The sequence below is a fragment of the Schistocerca serialis genome, chromosome 9 (genome assembly GCF_023864345.2).
Source record: "Schistocerca serialis cubense isolate TAMUIC-IGC-003099 chromosome 9, iqSchSeri2.2, whole genome shotgun sequence".
NCBI lineage: Eukaryota > Metazoa > Arthropoda > Insecta > Orthoptera > Acrididae > Schistocerca > Schistocerca serialis.
In genome coordinates, this window is record NC_064646.1 from 17,537,962 (window position 1) to 17,563,526 (window position 25,565).

Consider the following 25,565-nt stretch of genomic DNA (forward strand, 5'->3'; position numbering starts at 1 on the left):
ATAAGTCACAGCTCAAAACACTAACGCGAATTATTTACAGACGAATGGAGAATGTGGTAGAAGCCGACCTCGGCGAAGTTCAATTTGGATTCCGTAGAAATGTTGGAACACGTGCGGCAATAGTGACCTTACGACTTATCTTAGAAGGAAGATTAAGGAAAGGCAAACCTACGTTTCTAGTATTTGTAGACTTAGAGAAAGCTTTTGACAATGTCGATTGGAATATTCTTTTTCAAATTCTAAGGGTGGCAGGGGTAAAATACAGGGAGCGAAAGGCTATTTACAATTTGTACAGAAACCAGATGGCAGTTATAAGAGTCGAGGGGTATGAAAGGGAAGCAGTGGTTGGGAAGGGAGTGAGACAGTGTTGTAGCCTATCCCCGATGCTACTCAATCTGTATATTGAGCAAGCAATAAAGGAAACAAAAGAAAAGTTCGGAACAGGTATTAAAATCCATGGAGAAGAAATAAATACTTTGAGGTTCGCCGATGACATTGTAATTCTGTCAGAGACAGCAAAGGACTTGGAAGAGCAATTGAACGAAATGGACAGTGTCCTGAAAGGAGGATATAAGATGAACATCAACAAAAGCAAAACGAGGATAATCGAATGTAGTCAAATAAGTCGGGTTAAGCTGAGGGAATTAGACTAGAATGTGAGACACTTAAAGTAGTAAAGGAGTTTTGCTATTTGGGGCGCAAAATAACTGATGATGGTCGAAGTAGAGGGGATATAAAATGTAGACTGGCAATGGCAAGGAAAGCGTTTCTGAAGAAGAGAAATTTGTTAACATCGAGTATAGATTTAAGTGTCAGGAAGTCGTTTCTGAAAGTATTTGTATGGAGTGTACCCATGTATGCAAGTGAAACATGGACAATAAATAGTTTGGACAAGAAGAGAATAGAAGCTTTTGAAATGTGGTGCTGCAGAAGAATGTTGATGATTAGGTGGGTAGATCACGTAACTAATGAGGAGGTATTGAATAGGATTGGGGAGAAGAGAAGTTTGTGGCACCACTTGACCAGAAGAAGGGATCGGTTGGTAGGATATCTTCTGAGGCATCAAGGGATCACAAATTTAGCATTGGAGGGCAGTGTGGAGGGTAATAATCGTAGAGAGGTACCAAGAGATGAATACACTAAGCAGATTCAGAAGGATGTAGGTTGCAGTAGGTACTGGGAGATGAAGGAGCTTGCACAGGAATAGATTAGCATGGAGAGCTGCATCAAACCAGTCTCAGGACTGAAGACCACAACAACAACAACAACGTATAACGAAGCAAATACCATCCGCACTGGCGGAGTGTTACGTGATACCACGTACGTATAAGTTTGAGACTATTACAGCGCCATCTATCACAAAGCGAAAAAAGTGGTCCAACTAAAACATTCATATTTCGTTACGCACTACACGAAAATGTAATAAAAATGGGTTTTACTATTTGAAAAACGCAGTTGATATCCGGTTGACCTTTGGCAGCGCCATCTAGCGAGCCAACCATAGCGCCATCTGCTTTACCCCTTCAAGCTAGACGAGTTTAGTTCTTTGTAGATTTTTCGTTTGATGCTTATTTCGTGAGACATTGGCCCGGTCACTATCAATGGACCACCCTGTAGTTTATGACATCATTTTACAATGGAGTATATATTTCTGTTCCTTAAACGTAGCTTCTTGTAAGTGACTCATTGGTACCCTGACATAGTGCTAATGATCTGGTTATTTTGCTTGCTGGGTGGACTAACATTTATGTTGTACTATGGCGTCTTAAAAGTAAACATGAAGTGGGCTTTGCATCTTGTATGTTCAGTATTTCTTTTTTCCCCAAGATATCTTATGTCTATTGATAATACTGTTTGTTATTTTAATGTTATACACTTATTATATAATCTAATAAACAGAATGATACAGCTGCCCCTAGCCCCTTTTCTATTATGAAGCCCACAATGCTATATCTGCCTTTCATAAATCACAAGCGAGCTTTTCATACTCTACAGCTTGCTACTTGTAAACTATTACTCCTAGGGAAAAATGAGCAGGAGGTTTTTGCTGGAACTCCCTCCTACCACTGTTCATGCAAAAATTTCCGACTACGCGAACTGCTCTTGTTGGTCGACCTTTTTGAGCCTCTGTTGACTGGTTTGTTACGCCACTTACATAGTCGGTTACCTCATTAACATTATTAATTTAAATGTAACTCTGAGGGTAATGAAAGGAAAACGAATTTTGTAAATATTACGCTAAAACTAATTACTTTGACATTCCGAACCAAACGTAAACCCCACAAGGACAGTACTCAGAAGGTCTTACAATTACAACGTCAACGACGTAAGTTTTCTTGCTGTTAAATTTAACAAAATTGTTAGGTGCAAATTACAGAAACGTTAATTTTGGAACTTTTAAGTGCTTGACTAAGCCAGTGGTGTAATAAGACCAGTCAATGAAGACGAAATAATGTCGAATGTGGGAAATAATTCCTGCTGTATCGGGAACGACATACCAGAAATCATGTCTGGTGCGGACTGAGGGTGGGTGATGCGGTACTTTCACATGTCAGTTATGCACGTTTTTCTTGAATATCTCGAACACAACGGTGTCTAGCGAAAACATATCCAAGTACAAAACCTAGCCAAATTAAAACTCCTAGAAAAAGTCCCATTCATTTATTCTGTAGGACCAATAGTTCGCGCATAGCGAAGGGGACAATACGGAAATCTCATGTGTGGATCGTGGAGGACTGCAGGCTGCATAAAATGACACCAGTAGGGGCAGCTGATTCTCACTTTATATGGTTTTCCTATGACCATGACATTTTACAGCTAATCATACGCATTTAGCTTACAGAAATGATATTCCAATTGTTCGAATGAACTGGTGACATTTTAGTAATATTTAGTGTCTTTCAATCATTATCTTTCTGTTTTGGAGTACTAATAGTTGTTTGTCTTATGTTCCTTGCAATTTGAGTTCACTTTGTATATTACACTTTACTCTCTGAAAGCCAAAGTTATTCACTGCAGGGGACTTACCCGGTGCCTTCACACACTCAGTCATTTGGTATTACTTTTTATAAATGTATAATGTTACTTCCTTTGTGTCATATCTGTTTACATTTTAAAAGTTTTGCACTTGAATGGAAAAGAATTGAATAGTCTCTGCAATCTCTCTTGGTAAGATAGATTCTGCGAAATATTCCAAGTGCATCAGAGGTGATGTAACATGGCTGTAAATGAAGAAGTTGCAGTAGCTTTGTGATCTTGCCGCAGGCGTATTGTCTCGTGAGGACGTGTGTTGAGGAGATCGCTTTGGTCTATCAGAGATAATGCGATTACATGTAGAGGACGTGTGGTTGCCTTGCTTCTTGCGGTTGTGTTTGGTTGTCTTTGGCGTGTCCTCTTGCAGTGATGCTGCGGAATTTTAGTTTAGAGAGGCCATTCTCTTCATTTCGGTTTACACTGAGTGGGATAAAATCTGTTAGTGTATTTGCATTGGCATGATCACAAATTTTGAGGGAGTTCGCTGGAAAGTTTCTTATTTCGCGAATTATTATGTACAAATTCATTTCCAATGTAACAGAACATTGTCTGGGTAGCTATTCCGTGATTACCGTGCAAAAACTCGGAAAATTATTACATGAATTTTCACCCTTTCCAACGTACTGAATGCTGCAGTACGATTTTTCATAAAATTGTTAACAGATGAGCTTTCTGTTACATATTTACGTCTGTGGGAGTGAACAGTGACCAATGTGTTACAAATATTTACTAGTAAAAACAGTCTTGTTCACAATTTATTTATTACGGTGACCGGTTTCGTTCACTACTGTGCTCATCTTCAGATCAATGAGTGAGAACCTCCTTCTGATGGTAAATCGCAAGAAGGAGGTTCTTACGAAAATCAAACACAGTACACAGCCTATGTCGAGGTTTTACGCATGCTTAACTGTACAGGGTGCACATTAACAAAACCGATAAACTGCAGAGACGGTTTCCTGACAGGAAATGGAGGGAAAAAGATCCGATTTACATTTACCCGGAAATGCTTCGCTGCCATGGTAAATGGCGCTGACGAATGAGAGTTCCTCTGACCTCATGCCGGTGTTCCTCGAGCGTTGCAGGTGTCACGGATAGCAGCGGTTGCCATGCAAGGTACACATTATCTTACTTTGGCTTACACCTTGTTGGCGGGCCACTTGTCTCGACCTTGTACCAAGGTTTATCTCAATATCCTGTAAAACTCGGCCCTCGAAATCTGGTGTACGGACTGTTTGCCACCTCTCTGCACGTTCGTCTATCTGGAAGGACCTGTGATCATGCAAAAGCCAAAAAGAGCTTGAAATGTTATGTGATGTGTTTGGTGTCTGTCAATTTATTTGTTTTGGTATAGTCGTGCTGTATCTCGACCGTTTCCATCAACGTGGCCGTACAAAAACGCCATATCGGCTTGTTCCCGTCTTGAATACGTGGCCAATCTGCGTCAGTCATACAGCCTGCAATACAAAAGGAACACACAGCACGTGGTCAGAGGAACTGTCATTCGTCAGCGTATCTACCGTGGCATGGATGCATTTTCGGACACATGCTCATATGACATGCTCATATGACCTTCGGTTTGTCGGTTTTATTAATGTTCACTTTGCATGTAGTAAAGTTTTAGCGTTAATCAATTTGTGTATAACACTTTTTAAAATGACGTTTACGGCCGGGTATAATGATAATAAATGACAAAAGGTAAAAATTTATGGCAATAATCAGTAGATTTAAATTCCTTTTTATAATTTAGCTATTCGTCTTTAGGTCTTTACACACACAGCTACGTACTTACGGCCAGTGAACCTCAGCATTTATTGGTGAGATTTCCTAAAAGGTTATTTCATTGGTGTATTTGTTACGAAAACACCTGTATCAAGGATAGGAAACATGAAAAACTTAATAGTTTTGCCGTGGTTTGCGTTTTAGGAATATGTAACAGAATTAAACCCTCATAACAGTTGCAGTTATGCACAGAATTAGCACACATATTCTTGACACGGTAACCACTGTTCTAGAGTGCTTCAAGTATATAAATAGATGTGCAGGAGGACTGTGTGAAGGTGGTGCGTGTGTGTGTGTGTGTGTGTGTGTGTGTGTGTGTGTGTGTGTGTGTGTGTATTCGTTGGTTATAGTGGTAGCAGCAGGAGTAGTACCAGTGGTCGTATGGAATGTCAGAAATGTACAGTAGTTATGTATGTATTAATAACATATTATACGGTACAGGAATGGCAGTACACTTTTTGCATGCGGCTGCTCAATGAATGGCGTCCTTAAGCCACGCTTCTCTGAATTCGGTGGTAGGCGCGAAGGCCATTGTGCGGAAACAACAAAACGAGTTATGTACAGTACAGCGGGGAGGGTGGGAGGCAAACCACATCGTGCCAGCTACTTGTCCCTCCCACCTCCGCCCTTCCAGGTTCTCTGCAATAGTCGACGAATCAGCAATTCGAGGTCAACATCAGCGCCCGAATGAGTATAAAAGAGCAGACGCCTCCAGAAGAAGACACACACGGTGACCCAAAAGGACTCGCCGTCACCATTCCTCATCTGGCCAACATGAACGCCGTAAGTATGCGGTTTTCCTGCTAGTACACGTCAGCTTAAGGCATAGCCATTCATACAGCACATCCTTTTCTTATTTCGAAGCTAGTAACTATTACGAATATTCTAATGGAGGCTTTCACAAGAGCAATTACCTATTTTTTTGACAAGTGTTTCATGAATACATACCACATCCATGATCGCGAAATTCTTATCGTATTGTAGTCAGTCCAAACGCTCCATTTCCACCTTTAATGTTCCTCTGACACATAGACGTATACTTCATTTTGGAAACAAACCCTCACCTACGTGTAACACATTTCTTCACGAAATACTTTCTTCTAAGAATGCAAGGACACCGAGAAATGCAAGGACGCTTCTTGGAAGACTGCATAGAGGGTGAGGGTTCCTCTCAAGACTCGAAGCTGTAAGGGCAGGTACTGAGTATTTTCTGGATGTCTCAGAAGGAGAGCTGGAAGTAAATGGCAACATTTTTGCATCAAATCATCTTCCGCCATATATTTTTAATCTACCACGAAGTTTCATATTTTAGTCTGTGCATACACTCACCCTGTTTCCCGTTTAATGCTTCTACTGTATCTACATGTATATGTTTACAGCGAAAGTCGCTTTACATCGGGTCGTGGAGGGTATTTCAGAACAATATTAGTGACATCTTTCACAATTTATAGTAGTACGATACAGCGAGAAAATAAGGCTGTCTCCACACGTAGCTACGCACCCAACCTCTCTTATCCTAATCTAGTTGCCCCTGCGCCAAATGTACGATGGAGGTAGCAAATTGTTGCAAATTAAATCTCAAATACCATTTCTCGGTGTTTCACGAGAACTGCATCTCATTATCATAACATTCACAAATGGTCCTTTCTACACTCTCATATAAGCTGAACTGACCTGTCAAGATTCTAGCGGGACGCTCTCAACAAATCTGAGAGCTCTTTTTGCCTAACTTAGTATCGACTTTGTGTGTTAGTTTCGTAACAATCCGTTTCATAATGGTTCAAATGGCTCGAAGCACAATGGGACTTAACATTTGAGGTCATCAGTCCCCAAGACTTACAACTCTTTAAACCTAACTAACGTAAGGACACCACACACATCGATGCCCGAGGCAGGATTCGAACCTGCGACCGTAGCAGCAGCGCGGTTCAGGACTGAAGCTCCTAGATCCGCTCGGCCTTTCATAATGTTTCATATGCTTTGAGAGAATTGTACCTCGGTACCTTACCACCGACATTGTACTAACAGATTTTTTCGTGTTCTCTCTCCCTTACGTATTTCTCCGCTTTTAAATACCTATGCTGTTGACGCACGAAATAGTAATATGGTCCAAGTAGGTCTGGGGTACCCTCGGACCATTCAAAGGCAATACTTTCCTTCAACTGTATCACCATAAGCGAACAATCTGATACGACTGCTGATCAATCTGAAAACGTTTTTGGATCTGTTCCTAACGATGACATCTTTGCTTTTGTTGTGCATCCACTCCCCATTTTAACGAACTTCTTTTATCATTCAAATATTCATCTTGCGAATCACACGTCGGTAAACGTAATAGAACTGTAAGGATTGTAGCTTGGTTATCTATCGACGACGTCGCATAATCTAACACCAGTCGTAAATTCGCCTACCATTTCACAAATATAGCGTGTGGAAATATGAGATGTATTTCGAATGACAGATTTTTCGCGAATCCACCCTGAATCGTTGAAGAGCTTCTTTCATCCAGAAATGTCCAAATAACAGTGCTTAGAATATCGTCTGGAGTGCACCACTATATAGACGTTTGGGAAACTGGTGCGTAACGCTGAGCGACCGTACTTTTACCCACCAAATCCTAGGATAATTATAAAATTTCGTGTATAAATTAGGCACATTTAATTTCTCATAGGAGTTATCTTCTACAGGCTTGCTCCACAATTAATCTCTAGCAACTCTTCATTTCCTACTTCATATGTCTAATTACACTGTAATATATTTCTGCAAACCAAATTTTGTAACGAAATTAATGTACCTACTTATTACCAATTTTTTTACCAATTAAAATAAAAGCGAAGATTTCCTTTCATCAAATACATATTTGTGTTTGGTTTTAAGATCTGTCGTAAATCCATGGATATAACGCTGGAATTTATTTATTCATTTATTTGCTTATCCAAGTACCATTTCACAATGATGTAGAACGTATCATGGGAATAAAATGAAAATCAATGGCTCAAAATATACACATAGAGAATATACAATTATTCCTTATGAGGATAGGGCAGATGGTTGTAGAAGTGGTAAACCATGAATCTGATGAGGGAATCATTTGAGAATTTGCCGGAAATTATTTAGGAGAAACGCTGAGAACCTAAGTGATGATCGCAAGACAGAACAGATTCCATCTTCTCGGATATGAGGTCTGTGTCTTAACTGCTATAATGGTTCACTTAGTTGGACAGTAATTTAGAATGTTCTTTGATTTACATAGCAGTTGCTGCAGGTAACTTATACTGTAAGATATTGTCTTGCTCTTCATCGCTGCGTGCACTGAAATCCGCTGGTGACTCCTCAACCTGTATATGCAGTTATACCTCTTCCGGCAACCTCCTTGTGTTTGAGGAAGTGACTCCAGAGTCATACACTTGCAACAATGCCGCATCAGAGTCTCTGCAAAGTATTTACAGCCAACCTGGAAGAATTGAGACAGCTTACCTACAGATGAGTGAAATGCTGTACTCAGGAAAATAATGTGACTTTACTGCCATGCACTTTACGTCTTGACACATAACATTCTTGTAAAATAATTACATTGTGATGAATTATTAGAATGTGACAGGGTGTTGTAGCTATGCCCATTCATTAGTAACAACTACAGTGAGTCATTAAAACCAATCTTTAATTGCGTAGTGCGCATTACTTACGAAGAATGTTTTAACTGACTTTTTAAAAGATGTGTATTATAATCTTTTTAATTTCCTTGGGAAATTAATTGCAGAACTTTCCTTCCAGATAGAAAATGCTCTTTCCGGGTTTTCTTTCCTTGGTAACTGTCTCTTTTAGACTGTCTCTTTTAGACTTTTATTATCGAAATACATATTAATGATCTTCCTGAAATGCACAATACATAGGTAGATATGCTTATTTTTTACGGTAAGAATACTGAGATTTTCAGTTTTTCTTACAAAGAGCCCCACTACCACTTGTAGTTATTATTCTTGCTAGCCGCTTCTGCAGTTTAAAACTCTGTTTAGTACCTTCGATATCCAGACAAGATCCACATAGGTAAAACCTGAGTGAATGGACATATGATGTCATAATATCAGAAGACATAATACAAACTTATGATAATGTCCTATGAGTATCAACTGCCGGTGACAGACTTTTCTGTCATTATGTTCTTGTGTTCATTCCATGTTTACTGACTATCAATATTCGTCCCTAAAAGCTTTATGTTTGTCAATAATCTATAGATTTATCGTTTATAATTAAAGAGATAGAGCCGTTTTCCCCCTTTACGCTGAAGTGCACACTGTGTGTTTTCCTTACGTCCTGCAGGTGCTCGCCTTAGTGATCCTGGGAGCCGTGGCCACAGCCAGTGTCGCTGCGGTGCCCACCACAGCCAGCCCCTGCCAAGTGCAGCAGAAACAACAGCCTGTGGACGTAGGCAACATCGGAGTGTTTGGTGTGAGTTTCGGTGTCAGAAGTTTCAGCCCAACTGTGAATGTAAACAACACCAGCTACCTTCCGGGTGACACCTACTATTCTGGGTATGAACCCAGCACTCAATATTCTTCTGTCGGTGAACCCACCTCCAGATAATGCTCTTGAGGTGACTCCATCATCTACTGGGAAACTGTTGACCCCTCTGTGTATGTTGTCTACCTGTACCTGTATTACTCAGCTCCCAGACGTCCAAACAGATTATCAGCTCTACAACGTCTTCTGCAGCTATGTGTCTGAACGGATGTACAGTGTGCCTCAATAAAATCGCGCCAGAGCCACGATAATCAAAGATTTTTCATTCAATTCTTATCCCACTTCCCTTAACCATTATATTTTTATCGCCTTATTCCTGAGTCACATATTCTAATGGTAAAACAAGTGAAAACCTCAACGAGACCAACAACACTTAAATAATGAGCCACAATCATCCTGCTTTGAAAGGAAAAACTGGAATCTCATTTGTGCACATCCATGAATGTACGTTTGCTTGCATCCGAATATACCTGCAGTGAGAGAAACAGGGAGGGAGAGAGAGAGAGGTGAAAAGAGCAAGAAATCAGACACAGAAGAAGAAAGGAATAAACAATAGAAAGAGAGACAGAGAGAAATAGAGAGACTGGTAGAGATATGGCGTGGTACAGAAATAGTGTAGGGCAGACAATGTTAACAAAGCGGTGTGAAGAAGTTACAGAAGGTGACGCAAGCATGGAAAGAAAAACAACGTTGAAATATCAGAGTGATAAGCGGAGGAGGGTGATGGAGGAGGAGTGGGACGCAATAAGGGGTAAGAAGAAGGAGGGAAGAGACAAAGCGAGTTAAATGCAGGAAGCAAATAAAGGAGCACGTCTTTGTACGACGAAATTACAAGGACGTAAGCTGTGAGACTGATCAGCACCGAGTGGTAGATTCGGTAACAGGAAACGTGATTCTAGTCTCAAAGTTCATCCTTTCCACCCTTGCTACAGGAACCACAGAAATCCCATTAGCGTTGTGGTTTACTTGCAGTTCTCTCGACTGGAGTTGCTTTCACTGTAATGAATATTTAAAGACCTATAGAAATATCCCAGAAGACACTACTATGGATTAATTTTAGTTCTAAATGATGATAGAAACAAGTGATCAGATTTCAGTGCGTTACGTTATGCTTGAATCGAGTAACTGCCCACTTGTATGCTGACTCTCTGTGGTAATATATTTAAAACAATGTGTCAACAGCGTATACATTTGATATACTGTTAACTCTCCGTTCATAGATTTAGTAGTGATAATGACCCAGCAATATTCGTGTATGTGTCCAGTAAGTTTCCTCCTTTACTGTAATCCGAAATAATAACTCTTGTTTGCATCAAATTTTAGGCGATGGTTATAGTTCCGAAAACCTCATATTTACATGGATATGCAACTGGAGAAACGCAGATGCGCTATGACTCTTTCTGCAGTCAGTGGAGTATAGTCCTCCAGTAGATGAAGAATTACACGGTCCTTTAATTTCATTTTTTTTTCAAAGTAAATATTCTGGTAGCCAATTATGTAGTACTTTCATTCGCACAACAGGTTTTATCTCAATTATGAATCACCCTTAACTGTCTGCGTGAACAAAGTACATTGTCCAGTCAGTAACAGTTTAAGAATATTACAGTATTGTTAGAAAATTCATTATGAAACACAACTAGAATCATATGGCATACTTTTACACAGCACTACAGAATGTGAGATTTAACAAGAGCAAACCTATATTAGATGAGAATATATACACTGCAGTGAAGATGTGCCACAGTTATGGAAAGCACTGCGCACATGTTATCAGATACACTGAGTAATCCGAGACTAACACCAACCGGTCGCATTAACAATTTCATCAACGGACAGGAATAGTTTGACAATCATTCAGTCCTGATGCTGGTCTTCGATTTTTCTCTGCTAGTACCTAAAGGTCCCATCGTAGGTGAAAAGCTATTGAAATTGTGTCTTTTTGACTAATAACACTTTTCTATACACAAAGATTGAATTTTAGTCTTCATGAATAAATTTCTTGTACTGACTCCCCAAACGGAGTTTATGTTTCAGAGAGAGTTACATTACGTACGACAAATTTTACTAAAGAACGGATATACTACGGAAAAATACACTGAGAAATAGTTATCTGAACGTATTTCTGCAAAACACTGTAAAGTGTACAACAAAAATAATACACCCAGTAAACTGTAGCTTAGTTTATGTGTTTTTCACACATTATTACGTGTGATGTTACTGAGTAAGAGAAAGCGAAATTTGCTCAGATGTAATTAAAAATAATAGAGGTGGTTGCTCTTTAGAGAGTACTGACACATCAGTTGTTAAATATTATACGATAGTTACTGCGATATGAGCATGAGGGAATCATTATGAATATTGTTCTGGCATAGCCATAAGCCCCGGAACGAAGATTAAGAATACATTAACAGAGAAGGCGGTGAGACGGCATCAGCGAATGGTGCACTGATTGGGACCACACCACGACAGGAGTGGCCTCTATAAGAAGAGAATATAAGCGCCGCTCCTGCAGCCTCGACCGCACAGTATTAGTACAGTGCCGGACCATGTCTTGCAGAACAGCACAGCTGTAGACCAGCAATACGATAGCAGTAATCAGTAATCCATATCCATTTTTTACATGGACATTGTCCATAGCGAAGAACCCTAACTATTTCCTTGTCGCCCATTGCTTACGGCACCACTGTAAATTCACAGTCAAGTATCGTCTATCTTCTTTTTTCTGATAAAAAGTAAATAGTGATTTGCTTGAGTAGTTGTACAGCATTCCGAGAACGGAACATCCTTTAGGCACCTTATAAGAAACGAGTGGGCAGGAACACACAAATACAATAAAATAACATGACTGCTGCTAGAAAAAGCAAACAAGAGGTATGCGAACTCAGTCATGCACACGTCATATATGAATATTAAATTGTCTCTTACTAGCAACATAAAGCAGAAAGTTCTACAAAAACCTGGGTACACTATCTGGTTATGTTGAGCACAACGTGGTAGCAATAAAATGTATGTGTATGAACAACACATGAGTACGGGGATAAAACGGGTTCTGGACAGTTTTGGTATCAAATTGATATGCTAATTAAATAAATTCATCAACTGAACCACCCTTCATCCTCCGATTAACCTACTGTCATGCTGACTGCTTTATGGCCGCCTTGGTATGATCTGTACTTCTGATAAACACCCCATCCCTACTCATCACCATTATCCTCCCCCTCCCGCTCCCCCTCCCCTCTGGGGAATCCACAACGTACGCCCCCCCACCCCCCACCCCCACCTGCCCTCCACCTCACTGTTATGAGCACACTTCTGATTCTAGTTGTGTTTCATAATGAATTGCCCGCATCTCGTGGTCGTGCGGTAGCGTAAATTAACTAATAAATTTGCCTCATTAATTAATATCTTCCTCACCCCTTTGGAAATCAACAGCTGATCAGAAGGTTCGTTCTCTCCCCTCCCCACCCCCCTATTGGTGGGAAGATCCCAAATCGGGGTGAAATTCAAAATTTCGAGGTACATTTGAATTTTGACATGAAACTCAAATGCTAATTACATTGTATTTCAGAGGATGAAATAACAATTCATAACAAAATATTCTTTATTTGTAAACATTCAATTTGCATATCGCTGGTGTGGAAGGATGTAGGCTACTCTCATTGTGTCATCAGCTTTGGAATACTGATGCAGCCTACATACGACACCATAATCTAAGATGGATTTAGAGATGATATTCTCTCCCTTAGTCTATCATGAGAGAAATACTCTAGCCAGTCTATCCAGTAGCCCTATGTTGGGAGGATGGATAAGAATAATATGAAAGCAAACTATCACTGAAGGGCAGGGGAGTAGCCTCTTGCCAATATACAAGTGAATAGCTGTTGGAAGGGAAGACTGGGTGGGTAATGATGTTAGAATAGTAACACACCGTCCCAGTGCAGCTATTATTTCTCTACTGTTATTTCATCCTCTCTGCTCTATGTGGGCAGGGAAAGGGCTATCAGTAACACAGTTCTCTAATCTTCAGCATGGCGAATTAAAAAATTTAAAATGACAAATGAAAAAAAAAATGGCTGTTTTCTATTTTATACTAAAAATCGTATATGGATACCTAAAAGCAATGGAAACATGTACTTTTTAAATTTAATTGCAAGAAGGTAAAATTCTTCAGATAAAAACACCAAAACAAAGCATTTTCACTTAAAAACTGAAGGAGCTGCTCTAGGGTAAAAGTATTGCCCGAGGAGAGAGGGTGTTTCTTAAGGTTGGAGAGGTGGGTAGGAAGACAGATGTCTGTAAGATAGGAAAGATATGAAGATGAGACGTAGGAACTGAGGTAGATAATGGCAAGTGCAGTCGGTGGGAGTGACATAGCGTGAGTATTAGTGAGTCGTGTGGGCGGGGCAGTGAATGATAGAGGAAAGGGATAGGGATGGATGCAAAGGGAAAAGGGAGTGGAGAAATGAAGTGGAATGGGGGAGGTGAGGAAGAGATAAAGATGGTAGGAGGGATAAATAGCGGGGCGGATCTGATGATCCGCGGCAGGCAGTAGTTGACGTTGCGTTGTCATCGCGTCTACGAAACCCTGCTTCTGTATACACGACTCCTATAGCAACGGAATTAGGGAATGAAACACGTTTACCACTCTTCAGTGACAGTTTCAGAAGTTCACTTTACCCAATCCGGAAACGGGGTACCGTTTCTCCATACACTTCGGTTTTCTGATGTCATATGTGGAATGAAGCAGGCAAAAAGGAATACAAAGGACTCAAAAATTAGATCGACAGAAAGTGCAAAATGGCTAAGCAGGGATGGCTAGAGGACAAATGTAAGGATGTAGAGGCTTATCTCACTAGGGGTAAGATAGATACAGCCTACAGGATAATTAAAGAGACCTTAGGAGAAAAGAGAGCCACTTGTATGAATATCAAGAGCTCACATGGAAACCCAGTTCTAAGCAAAGAGGGGGAAGCAGAAAGGTGGAAGGAGTATATAGAAGGTGTATACAATGGCGGTGTACTTGAGGACAATATTATGGAATTGGAAGAGGATGTAGATGAGGATGAAATGGGAAATACGATACTGCGTGAAGAGTTTCACAGAGCACTGAAAGACCTAAGTCAAAACAAGGCCCCAGGAGTAGACAACATTCCATTAGAACTACTGACGGCCTTGGGAGAGCCAGTCCTGACAAAACTCTACCATCTTGTGAGCAAGATGTACGAGACAGGCGAAATACCCTCAGACTTCAAGAAGAATATAATAAATCCAATCCCAAAGAAAGCAGGGGTTGACAGATGTGAAAATAACCGAACTATCAATTTAATAAGTCACAGCTGCAAAATACTAACGCGAATTATTTACAGATGAATGGAAAAACTGGTAGAAGCTGACCTCGGGAAAGATCAGTTTGGATTCCGTAGAAATGTTGGAACATGTGAGGCAATACTCCTACAACTTATCTTAGAACAAACATTGAGGAAAGACAAACCTACGTTTCTAGCATTTGTAGACTTAGAGAAACCTTTTGACAATGTTGACTGGAATACTCTCTTTCAAATTCTAAAGGTGGCAGGGGTAAAATACAGGGAGCGAAAGGCTATTTACAATTTGTACAGAAACCAGATGGCAGTTATAAGAGTTGAGGGACATGAAAGGGAAGCAGTGGTTGGGAAGGGAGTTAGACAGGGATGTAGCCTCTCCCTGATGTTATTCAATCTGTATATTGAGCAAGCAGTGAAGGAAGCAAAAGAAAAATTCGGAGTAGGAATTAAAATCCATGGTGAAGAAATTAAAACTTTGAGGTTCGCCGATGACATTGTAATTCTGTCAGAGACAGCAAAGGACTTCGAAGAACAGTTGAACGGAATAGAAAGTGTCTTGAAGGGAGGATATAAGATGAACATCAACAATAGCAAAACGAGGGTAATGAAATGTAGTTAAATTAAGTTGGGTGATGCTGAGGGAATTAGATTAGGAAATGAGACACTTAAAGTAGTAAAGGAGGTTTGCTATTTGGGGAGCAAAATAACTGATGATGGTCGAAGTAGAGAGGATATAAAATGTGGACTGGCAATGGCAAGGAAAGCGTTTCTGAAGAAGAGAAATTTGTTAACATCGAGCATAGATTTAAGTGTCAGGAAGCTGTTTCTGAAGGTATTTGTACGGGGTGTAGCTATGCATGGAAGTGAAACGTGGACAATAAATAGTTTGGACAAGAAGAGAATAGAAGCTTTCGAAATGTGGTGCTAGAGAAGAATGTTGACGATTAGGTGAGTAGATCACGTAACTAATGAGGAGGTATTAAATAGGATGGGGGAGAAGAGAAGTTTATGGCACAACTTGACTAGAAGAAGGGATCGGTTGGTAGGACATGTTCTGAGACATCGAGGGATCACAAATTGGAGGGCAGCGTGGAAGGTAAAAATCGTAGAGAGAGACCAAGTGATGAATACACTAAGCTGCTTCAGAAGGATGTAGGTTGCAGTAGGTACTGGGAGATGAAGGAGCTTGCACAGGATAGATTAGCATGGAGAGCTGCATCAAACCAGTCTCTGGACTGAAGACCACAACAACAACAACAACATGTGGATTACTCACTTTTACCCTAGCCAACAGAAACATGGGAAAAACGTTGTATGATATTTTTTACTAGTGTGGTGCTCATTACCTACCGTGAACTTGACCTCTCAAGAAGAAAGAACTCACCAGTCACCTCCATTCTAATCCAGTGGAATTTTCCAAGTGTATTGTGTACCTGAAGAGTCGTCCACCAGAATTTTTTGCAACTCCGAGGCACAACAGCCTTTAGTCGCGTCTTCCGACTGCCGGGCCCTCGTGACCATTTATGACCCTGGCCGGGGGAAAAGTGCAAGACATGCAGGTTTGACTTGGACGTATAGTTCCAACTGCAGTTCCACCTGGAATGTAGACTCTGCAGATTCAAAAGTCCAAGTTACCCAATCCAAAACGGACATGTCGTTTAGTACCTACACCTCAAATTTCTTATGTGAAATGTAGATTCCTCCATTTTATACGAGTTATTTTCGAGGACCAGAAAAAATCAGACCATTAACGTGAATTCACAACCATAAGTTATCATTACTTGATGTAAAAATCCTGCACAACAGTGTGGCATAGGCAATATTTCCTCTAAGTAATCTCTGATGAGGTAGGACATCCTGGTGTCATTACCTAATATCTGTCATGTCCTGCATCACGGTACTAGAATATTAAACTCATTTTTTGCTCATGACGAAGTGTTAAGAGCATGATCTAACTCTCTCAAGGGATTCCTCCTCTACGTGAACTGTCTTAAGGTTTCACAAATGCCTCGACACCTGTCACCTATGGTCTCTTAGGGCAGCCAAATTTCAAAACAGAGGAGTTGCAAGTATCAGCTTAAAACTATATATGACTTTATAAAGTACGTAAAATATCTTATTTTATTACGATGGCCATCTCTCCCTGTGCACGTGAGAGATTGAAATTCCCTAAAAGGATCTAGATGCAACTAAAATACGCATGATTAGCGCTCCAACTAGCGAATCCTATCCATGGTACTCTCACTCACGCTTCCACCCGTCTGGCGGCACATTGTAGACATCAAATTACCTGACTAATTAACTGCATTGACCATGAGAGTCTGCTAGCATGGTGAGTAATTTCTTCCTGCAGTAGGATCACACTCGTCAGGTTATCATTACAGATCCTTCCGTGACGTCTGTGGCGGTTCACACAGGATAGACAGTCACTTCTTTTAATACCAAAATGTGTGATAACCGTCGTTAAACAGCTGAAAATATCCTTCCCTAATTACGTTCAGTCTCCTAGTTGCATGGTAAAGCTGGTGGAAGTAAGTCACTTAGAATTTTGGTATACTGCTTGTGGCGGTCGCGCCCTCCCCAGGATTCTTCCGTCAGACTACGTTTGGCGCGACTGCACACCTGCCTGACAGATTGCCTTCCACGACCCACTTTGTGGCACCTGGAGTTGACAATCCTCACGCTCTGTTTATATTATACAAGAATTTTACACTGGGGAATAATCGGCAACACTTCATACAGTACTCTCGGGTTGATTCCCTTTGAGGTATTCTGTTTTATTTAATCCTCCCTTACCCAGACACACATATCCTTCAGTAAGGACCCTCGCTTTTTCTATTACCTCACACACCTTTCCCCTACACAATACGAGGATTATTGCTAGAATATTACATCTACTAATCTATTAATATCTTTACAATAACTACTGATAAGGCTACTAAGCTGTGGTGATCATTCTGGATTTAATCACGGCAGTTATCCTTAATCATTCACGCTGTTACTCTGCTCACTCATTTTGACCCACAGCGTAGCATCCGGAACTTGCAAGTACAGTACGTTGTAGTGTCTTCTGATCCCTCCAGCTCATTTTGAGTAACTATCACCAGCGAAATTCTTTGCCTCAGTGCGACTGCTGGTGCTCCTCTGGAACTCTTGCGTACTCCATGACTTTTACCCAAGCCATGTACCAGGTGGTGAAGGACTCAGTTTAACACTCAAATAATATACACTGGGACCACTATTTGGGGTAAACACCGATTTAATACTCTTTCACTAGTAGCACAATATATTATATATTCATATACTTCTTTTACACTGGAAAAACAAATACTTTTGGTTCAAAATGGTTCAAATGGCTCTGAGCACTGTGCGACTTAACTGCTGAGGTCATCAGTCGCCTAGAACTTAGAAATAATTAAACCTAACTAACCTAAGGACATCACACACATCCATGCCCGAGGCAGGATTCGAACCTGCGACCGTAGCGGTCACGCGGTTCCAAACCGGCCGGCCAAATACTTTTGTGTTTGTTTTTTGGTCTTTGTTCTACGGCGCGGTTTGGCACTTACAATCGCTGTGAGTGTCTTATATTCATGAGCTTGGGCCAACACAGCACACTTAACAACTTTCTTCTTTACCGTTGCCGCGCTGAATTAGCCGAACGGTATGAGGCGCTGCACTCAGAGACTGTGTGGCTGGTCCCGGCGGAGGTTCGAGTCCTCCCTCGGGCATGGGTGTGTGTGTGTTTGTCCTTAGGACGGTTTAGCAGTTAAGTCCCATAAGATTTCACACACATTTGAACATTTTTTTTCTTTACCATTGCCTCTGTATATCCCATAGCGGAGACCAAAGCCGTGGGTATACCTGGTTGCCATAGTCATTGCCGTACAGCACAATAACGCCCTTTCCAGTGAAATATACTTCTCCTCGTTCTGCAACCCTTTTAACATGTACACTCCTGGAAATTGAAATAAGAACACCGTGAATTCATTGTCCCAGGAAGGGGAAACTTTATTGACACATTCCTGGGGTCAAATCCATCACATGATCACACTGACAGAACCACAGGCACATAGACACAGGCAACAGAGCATGCACAATGTCGGCACTAGTACAGTGTATATCCACATTTCGCAGCAATGCAGGCTGCTATTCTCCCATGGAGACGATCGTAGAGATGCTGGATGTAGTCCTGTGGAACGGCTTGCCATGCCATTTCCACCTGGCGCCTCAGTTGGACCAGCGTTCGTGCTGGACGTGCCGACCGCGTGAGACGACGCTTCATCCAGTCCCAAACATGCTTAATGGGGGACAGATCCGGAGATCTTGCTGGCCAGGGTAGTTGACTTACACCTTCTAGAGCACGTTGGGTGGCACGGGATACATGCAGACGTGCATTGTCCTGTTGGAACAGCAAGTTCCCTTGCCGGTCTAGGAATGGTAGAACGATGGGTTCGATGACGGTTTGGATGTACCGTGCACTATTCAGTGTCCCCTCGACGATCACCAGTGGTGTACGGCCAGTGTAGGAGATCGCTCCCCACACCATGATGCCGGGTGTTGGCCCTGTGTGCCTCGGTTGTATGCAGTCCTGATTGTGGCGCTCACCTGCACGGCGCCAAACACGAATACGACCATCATTGGCACCAAGGCAGAAGCGACCCTCATCGCTGAAGACGACACGTCTCCATTCGTCCCTCCATTCACGCTTGTCGCGACACCACTGGAGGCGGGCTGCACGATGTTGGGGCGTGAGCGGAAGACGGCCTAACGGTGTGCGGGACCGTAGCCCAGCTTCATGGAGACGGTTGCGAATGGTCCTCGCCGATACCCCAGGAGCAACAGTGTCCCTAATTTGCTGGGAAGTGGCAGTGCGGTCCCGTACGGCACTGCGTAGGATCCTACGGTCTTGGCGTGCATCCGTGCGTCGCTGCGGTCCGGTCCCAGGGCGACGGGCACGTGCACCTTCCGCCGACCACTGGCGACAACATCGATGTACTGTGGAGACCTCACGCCCCACGTGTTGAGCAATTCGGCGGTACGTCCACCCGGCCTCCCGCATGCCCACTATACGCCCTCGCTCAAAGTCCGTCAACTGCACATACGGTTCACGTCCACGCTGTCGCGGCATGCTACCAGTGTTAAAGACTGCGATGGAGCTCCGTATGCCACGGCAAAGTGGCTGACACTGACGGCGGCGGTGCACAAATGCTGCGCAGCTAGCGCCATTCGACGGCCAACACCGCGGTTCTTGGTGTGTCCGCTGTGCCGTGCGTGTGATCATTGCTTGTACAGCCCTCTCGCAGTGTCCGGAGCAAGTATGGTGGGTCTGACACACCGGTGTCAATGTGTTCTTTTTTCCATTTCCAGGAGTGTATATGCCACTGCTCCCCTCCACACTAAGTCGTCTCGGCGCTGTCTTTTAAAATAATTGTCCAAAGTTAGTGCACTGCGTACTTAGGCCTCTCCAGTTCACGCGCGAAACTTCTGCTGCCGTGAGCCACCTCGACTAGACTCTGATCATTCTTCTTTTTCTTGCCTGCCGGCTACGTTGTTCCATAGGCGAAACCTGGGGGGGGGGGGGGGGGGGGGGGGGGGAAATTCCCCTTGTTGTAAAATTACTGCTTAATTTACTTTTATGTGTTCTTCTTCCATCAGTACAGCTTAATTATGATTTTTACTCATTTATTTATTATATATTTTCCTTACACACTATTTATATTTTCAAAGGGGGAGTACTGGCCCTGGGTAAAGCTAGCAGTACCGTTTCTTTTTTGAGGCCCTAGATGCCTCTCGCTGACTGTCTCCATTCTCTGCTGCCTCTCTCGACTTTATTTTATGTTAATACTATCGCTTAGCGTCACCTTTTGCCGCTAGATGGCTCGCGCTGGCTGCCTCCAGCTATCGTATTGTAGCGTCACATGCTCCCAGACTAATCCTGCGGCGACCTGTCCGTCTAAGGAGCAGTAGGATGTTAACTCCACTCTCCACCCACGCGCACCACTGGGTCGCATTTGGACAGATGCCACCGCCGCCACCGGGTCGTGAACCTCTGCTCGCGCATCAGGCCTGTTCCACTCCCGGCCCTATGCCACCGCTCGCCGTGAAGATAGCTGTTAATTATTTTAAACTCGCAATAGTTGTCTTACACTCCTCAGAAGAGGTGGGCACTTAAATGTCCCTAGGGTACATACCAGAATGTTCAACAATTTGCTTTCCCTCGTCCCTTCTGAAAACCGAAACGTTCTGAGATGTGTTTTAGAAATATCGCGGAAAGACTGACCCAGTGAACGAAAGCAAAATACCTGACTGCTAACCACAGTATAACAAATGTGTTTGAGGCAGCAACCTGTATGAGCCAGCAGACCTGCATTTAGCTTAGAATACGTTCTTATTGGCTCCCGCCAAATTATTGAGCGGATGCTTTGAGAACCCAAACTGGAATATCTGCAGGGAATGCAGTGTTCTTTACGAGGAACACTACTGGGAACAGACACTTGAAACTGAATATGGAAGGGTTCCACTGCCTCCCACATACATTTTATGTAAGGACCACGAAGGCAAGTTACGAGAAAATAGCGCTCATACAGAGGCATACAGAAACTCTTCTTCCCCCCCGTTCTATTTGTGAGTGGAAAAGGAAAGGAAATGACTAATAGTGGTACAGGGGACCCCCCGCCACGCGCCGTACTTTGGCTTCCGAAGACTACATGTAAATGTAGATAAAAATTTAGTTTACGTATTAAAAAGTCAGTCCATCCATTTATGGGCACACAAATCTGACAGAAGGATGTAGTCTTTTATTTACCGTGAAAACAAAAAAACAGAACTTCCACCACGGACTGTCACTCGGTTGAAATCTTCATATTAGCCACTAACTTTCTCACTGCAGCCACATCGCAAGTTGTATGCAAGAAGGTTAATACACTTGCCAAAAATACTTAGAATAAACGGTACAGAGCTCACTTCTGGCCTTTCGTCAGAGTATAGTGTACTTGCTGTATTCGCAACACTTCTTCCTTTCTTCGATGTATAGCATTTCCTTCCACGTGATTTCCACTGAATAGGAGATGTCGTCTGCCAAGTTACAGACCCCTGCTAAGTCTCTCAGAACACGATTACGTTCCGACACCGCTGTTCCATTAGTTAGATGGCTGGCTCGTCCTCCACTTGTCACTGTCCATGTAGAAAGCAATCACGACGAGGAAAATAGCACACTAGGGTACAGGAGGAAATTCGCAACCATGCAGAGTATACGTGGCCTGCACAAAGAAATTCAGAAGCATAACTTCTACAATTCACTACAAATTCATCATTATCAAACGAATCAAACGGCTGTCTATAACTATCCCCCTGCACATCCCTTAATCCCCTTTATGGTATTCCTATCATTGCTATGGTAGAAACACGACCATGTAACTGTACAGGTGTCTCCACTAGCAGTATAGTGTATCTCTCTCTGTCTTCCTCGTTATTTTCATACGATCCATCAGAGTAAATTACCAACTATAAAAACTTTGTTGACGTCACCTGGTACAAAACTCGGAAAGTATTACTGCGTCTCTCTCTTCAGACAGATTTAAAATATTTACCGTCTTCGTGTTGACATCGAGTATATGTGGTGACTGCATTAAATACACACCTATTCGTCCATTGGAACAGGTGGACAGTGATCGAAGTCACTTCAACAGACCTGTGTAAGTTTTTGTCGCCTGTACTGGAAGGAGACCATATCCCTCAGTCTGTGACTCACAATAGAAAGTCAACAAAGCAGCGTATGACTATAGCTTTGTGCACCGCAATACATCACGGTTCTCTGTCACGGCTTTGAGATCTGTGTCAGGTGCTGAACCGACATTAACACGTTTCGATCCACTGGCTCTCACAAAATTTTGGACATAGCATAGTGAAAGGTAACTGCTCCCTCAACACACATGATGATTGTAATAAAAGACAGAGGCAGCTTTTCTTATTGATAAACATGTGGGAGACATTGCAACTTAGGGAAACTGGAAGAATTTGAGGCAACGTGGATCGTTTCCAAACAAGTGTCCAAAGGTGATGATCTTAACATTTAATTTCATCTTCCACTGTGCTGGGGTAGCTGATATCTCGAGTTTCCGTTTTCGAAAACATCAAGAAAATTGATTCCTCGTATATTGCACCGATTGTATGATAACAATTTCGGTTGGACAGTTGTTTGGAAGCAATCCTCAATGCTGCAAATTCTTCCAGTTTCCAAAATTTATGATATCTTCCACATGTTTTTGAATAAGAAACACCGCCTCTGTCTCTTATTTAAACCATCCTGCGTGTTCTAAGAGCAGCTTAATTTACACCATGCGATGTCCAGATTTCTGTCACAGCCAATGGATCGAAATGTGTTAATGTTGGTTTAGCACCTGACACAGATTTAGAATCCTTGACAGAAAACCATGATGTGTACGAAGCTGTAGCCATACGCTGCTCTGTTACCGTCTATTGTGATTGAGAGAGGGGCAGGGGGTCGTTAAGTTTAATTATTTAACCAATTAATTTATTTTAACCAATTAATTTTATATCCAAAGTGTACTTATATCGGCGAGGGGAAGGGCGGTTTGGCGATTTACCAGAGGATGGAGGGTGAAGGTTGGCCTGTTTCTTAGAAGAACGGATTATCCCCAGGGACTCATAAATCAGTTAGTATGACAATAGGTTAACGGGAGCGGGAGGGTGGATTTAATTGATTCGTTTGGTTAATTATCATGTCAATCTGATATCAAAACTGTCGCATAACCGGCTTTTCCAAATACTCACGTGTCATTGCTAAGTACAGTATAAATTTAGAGCCATAGTAATTTTGAACGGTATGGATATTGGGAGATGAGGGACCATAGCGGTGAAACATTAGAAAAGCATACAGGTGTCGAACAAAAATTCGGAAAAACCGAGAGAAACGCATCCTCGATCACAAATGCAGAATCTAGCCTGACCTGTTAGCAATGTCCGCAGTACTTTGCAAACGCCTGTTGCGATAAGGATTGTGCTCTGTGTAGTGGTCAGTGCATTCTGTCGGAGCCTACTGAATTGGAAAGTGGGATCTTTGTTGGTGCTCACAATGCAGGTGCTCCTCTAACCAAGGTACCGGAAGTGTTTGGCATTTTAAGACTGTTAAAGATTAATATAACATACAGGGAAAGCAGAAAAATGCCATATGCTGATCACAGCGGGGCCGAAATGTCTTGTTGATTGATCGTGACGAACTATAATTGAAGACGTTGGAACGATAGGTGCACAAGTCACTGCAGAAATGAATGTCGCGATCCCTGTAAGCATTAAGTAGCAAAAGGGAGCACCAAAATCATGGAAATGCAGGGCGTACTGCAATTCCAAAACACGTCATTAGTGATGTAAATTCCCGTAACAAGAATATCTGGTACTGCAACCATAAAACCTGAACTGTAGAGCAGTGGAAGAACGACACTTGGTCAGATCGGTCTTGTTCCACACTGTTTCAACTTCTGGCCGAGATTATGAACAAAGATGAAAACCAGTAGGGATTCGGTGTTAATTTCATCAGCCTTTCCATGTGACCTATTCTTACGCTACCAGGTTAGCTTTACTACCGAGGACTGTATGAGCATTTTGGATGATGAGATCCATCCCATGGTATAGTGTCTGTTCCCAGATGGTGAGGCTGTGTTCGTAGACGACGGAGTCCCTCTTCACTCATCTCCCATAGTCCAGGGCTGGTTTTATGAGCGTGCCGATGAACTATCGCATCTGGCCACCACAGCCTCCAGATCCCAGTATTATTGAGTTTTTGTGGATTGCTTTAGAGAGAAGGATGCGTGATCACTAACCATCTCCAATATCGTTACTTGAACTTGTCTGTAGTTTGCAGGTATGATGGTATAAGATTCGTTTCAAACCACACAGAAAATGCATTTATCCATTCTAAAGACAACTGGAAGCTGTTTTGAATGTCAACGGTTTACCTAGACCATATGAAGCATAGGAAAGTGTTTTGTTTGTAGTGCTTCCACATTTTTGTCCATCGCCTGTATGTAATGTCTGCTCGTAAATGAGGCTAAGCACAAAGTCTGCATTGCACAGGAAATCCACTGAAGAGGCAGATCTCAGTAAAATTATGACGTACAGCATTGAGACAAAACGTAAGGTGTTCATGACTTAAGGGGGTAGGACGTCAAACGGGCCGACTTGGAGCAGGAGAGTCACCACAGGACATTTTAATTTCTACTGTCTATACTTTTACAAAAAAATTACTAAAACTTTGTCACCATGACCAGGAAGGGTTGAGGACTCACACTCATCGCAGTGGAAGTTCAAAAACGTAGCAAAATACTTTTTTTTTTACATGTGAAATTTCATCATTTTTTCACTTACTACTGGCTGCACTTGTTGCTATAGGTTCACTTTTCTTCCTAAGTAAGAGATATTCTTCGATGAATTTTTCATAGCCTACAAACAGTAGTTACAGATGTATAAAGCTCTAGAATTTTCCAAATCAATTAAAAACTGTGGAAAAAATTGATTTGAATTTTTTCTAAACGTGAAGTTTAAAATGCCACACTTCATTCATTTCTTCATAAATTAAATAACTTCTAGAGTTTCATGCACCTGTAACTATAGTTTGTATGCTGTGCAAAAGTCATCGAAGAATCTCCCTTACTTAAGAAGAAAAGTGTACCTATAGCAACAAATGCAGCCAGTAGTAAATGAAAAAATGCTGAAATTTCAAATGTAGAAAATATGTGTTTTTTACGTTTTTGAGCTTCCACTGCTGTAAGTATGAATCCTGAATCCTTCCTGATCATGCTGTTAAAATTTTTATGAATTTATTTGTAAAAGTACAGACAGTGGAAATTAAAATGTCCTGTGGTGCCTCTCCTGTTCCAAGTCGGCCCG

The 25,565-nt window shown here is 41.9% G+C and overlaps 1 protein-coding gene across 1 annotated transcript; it reads left to right on the plus strand.

The window, feature by feature from the left end:
• The first annotated feature begins 5,475 nt into the window (after positions 1–5,475).
• On the plus strand, positions 5,476–9,589 carry LOC126418742 (uncharacterized). The gene is made up of 2 exons (XM_050085661.1): positions 5,476–5,595; positions 9,133–9,589. Exons 1-2 carry the CDS (start codon positions 5,500–5,502, stop codon positions 9,394–9,396), a joined length of 360 nt encoding a protein of 119 aa, XP_049941618.1. The 5' UTR covers positions 5,476–5,499; the 3' UTR covers positions 9,397–9,589.
• Positions 9,590–25,565: the final 15,976 nt, after the last annotated feature.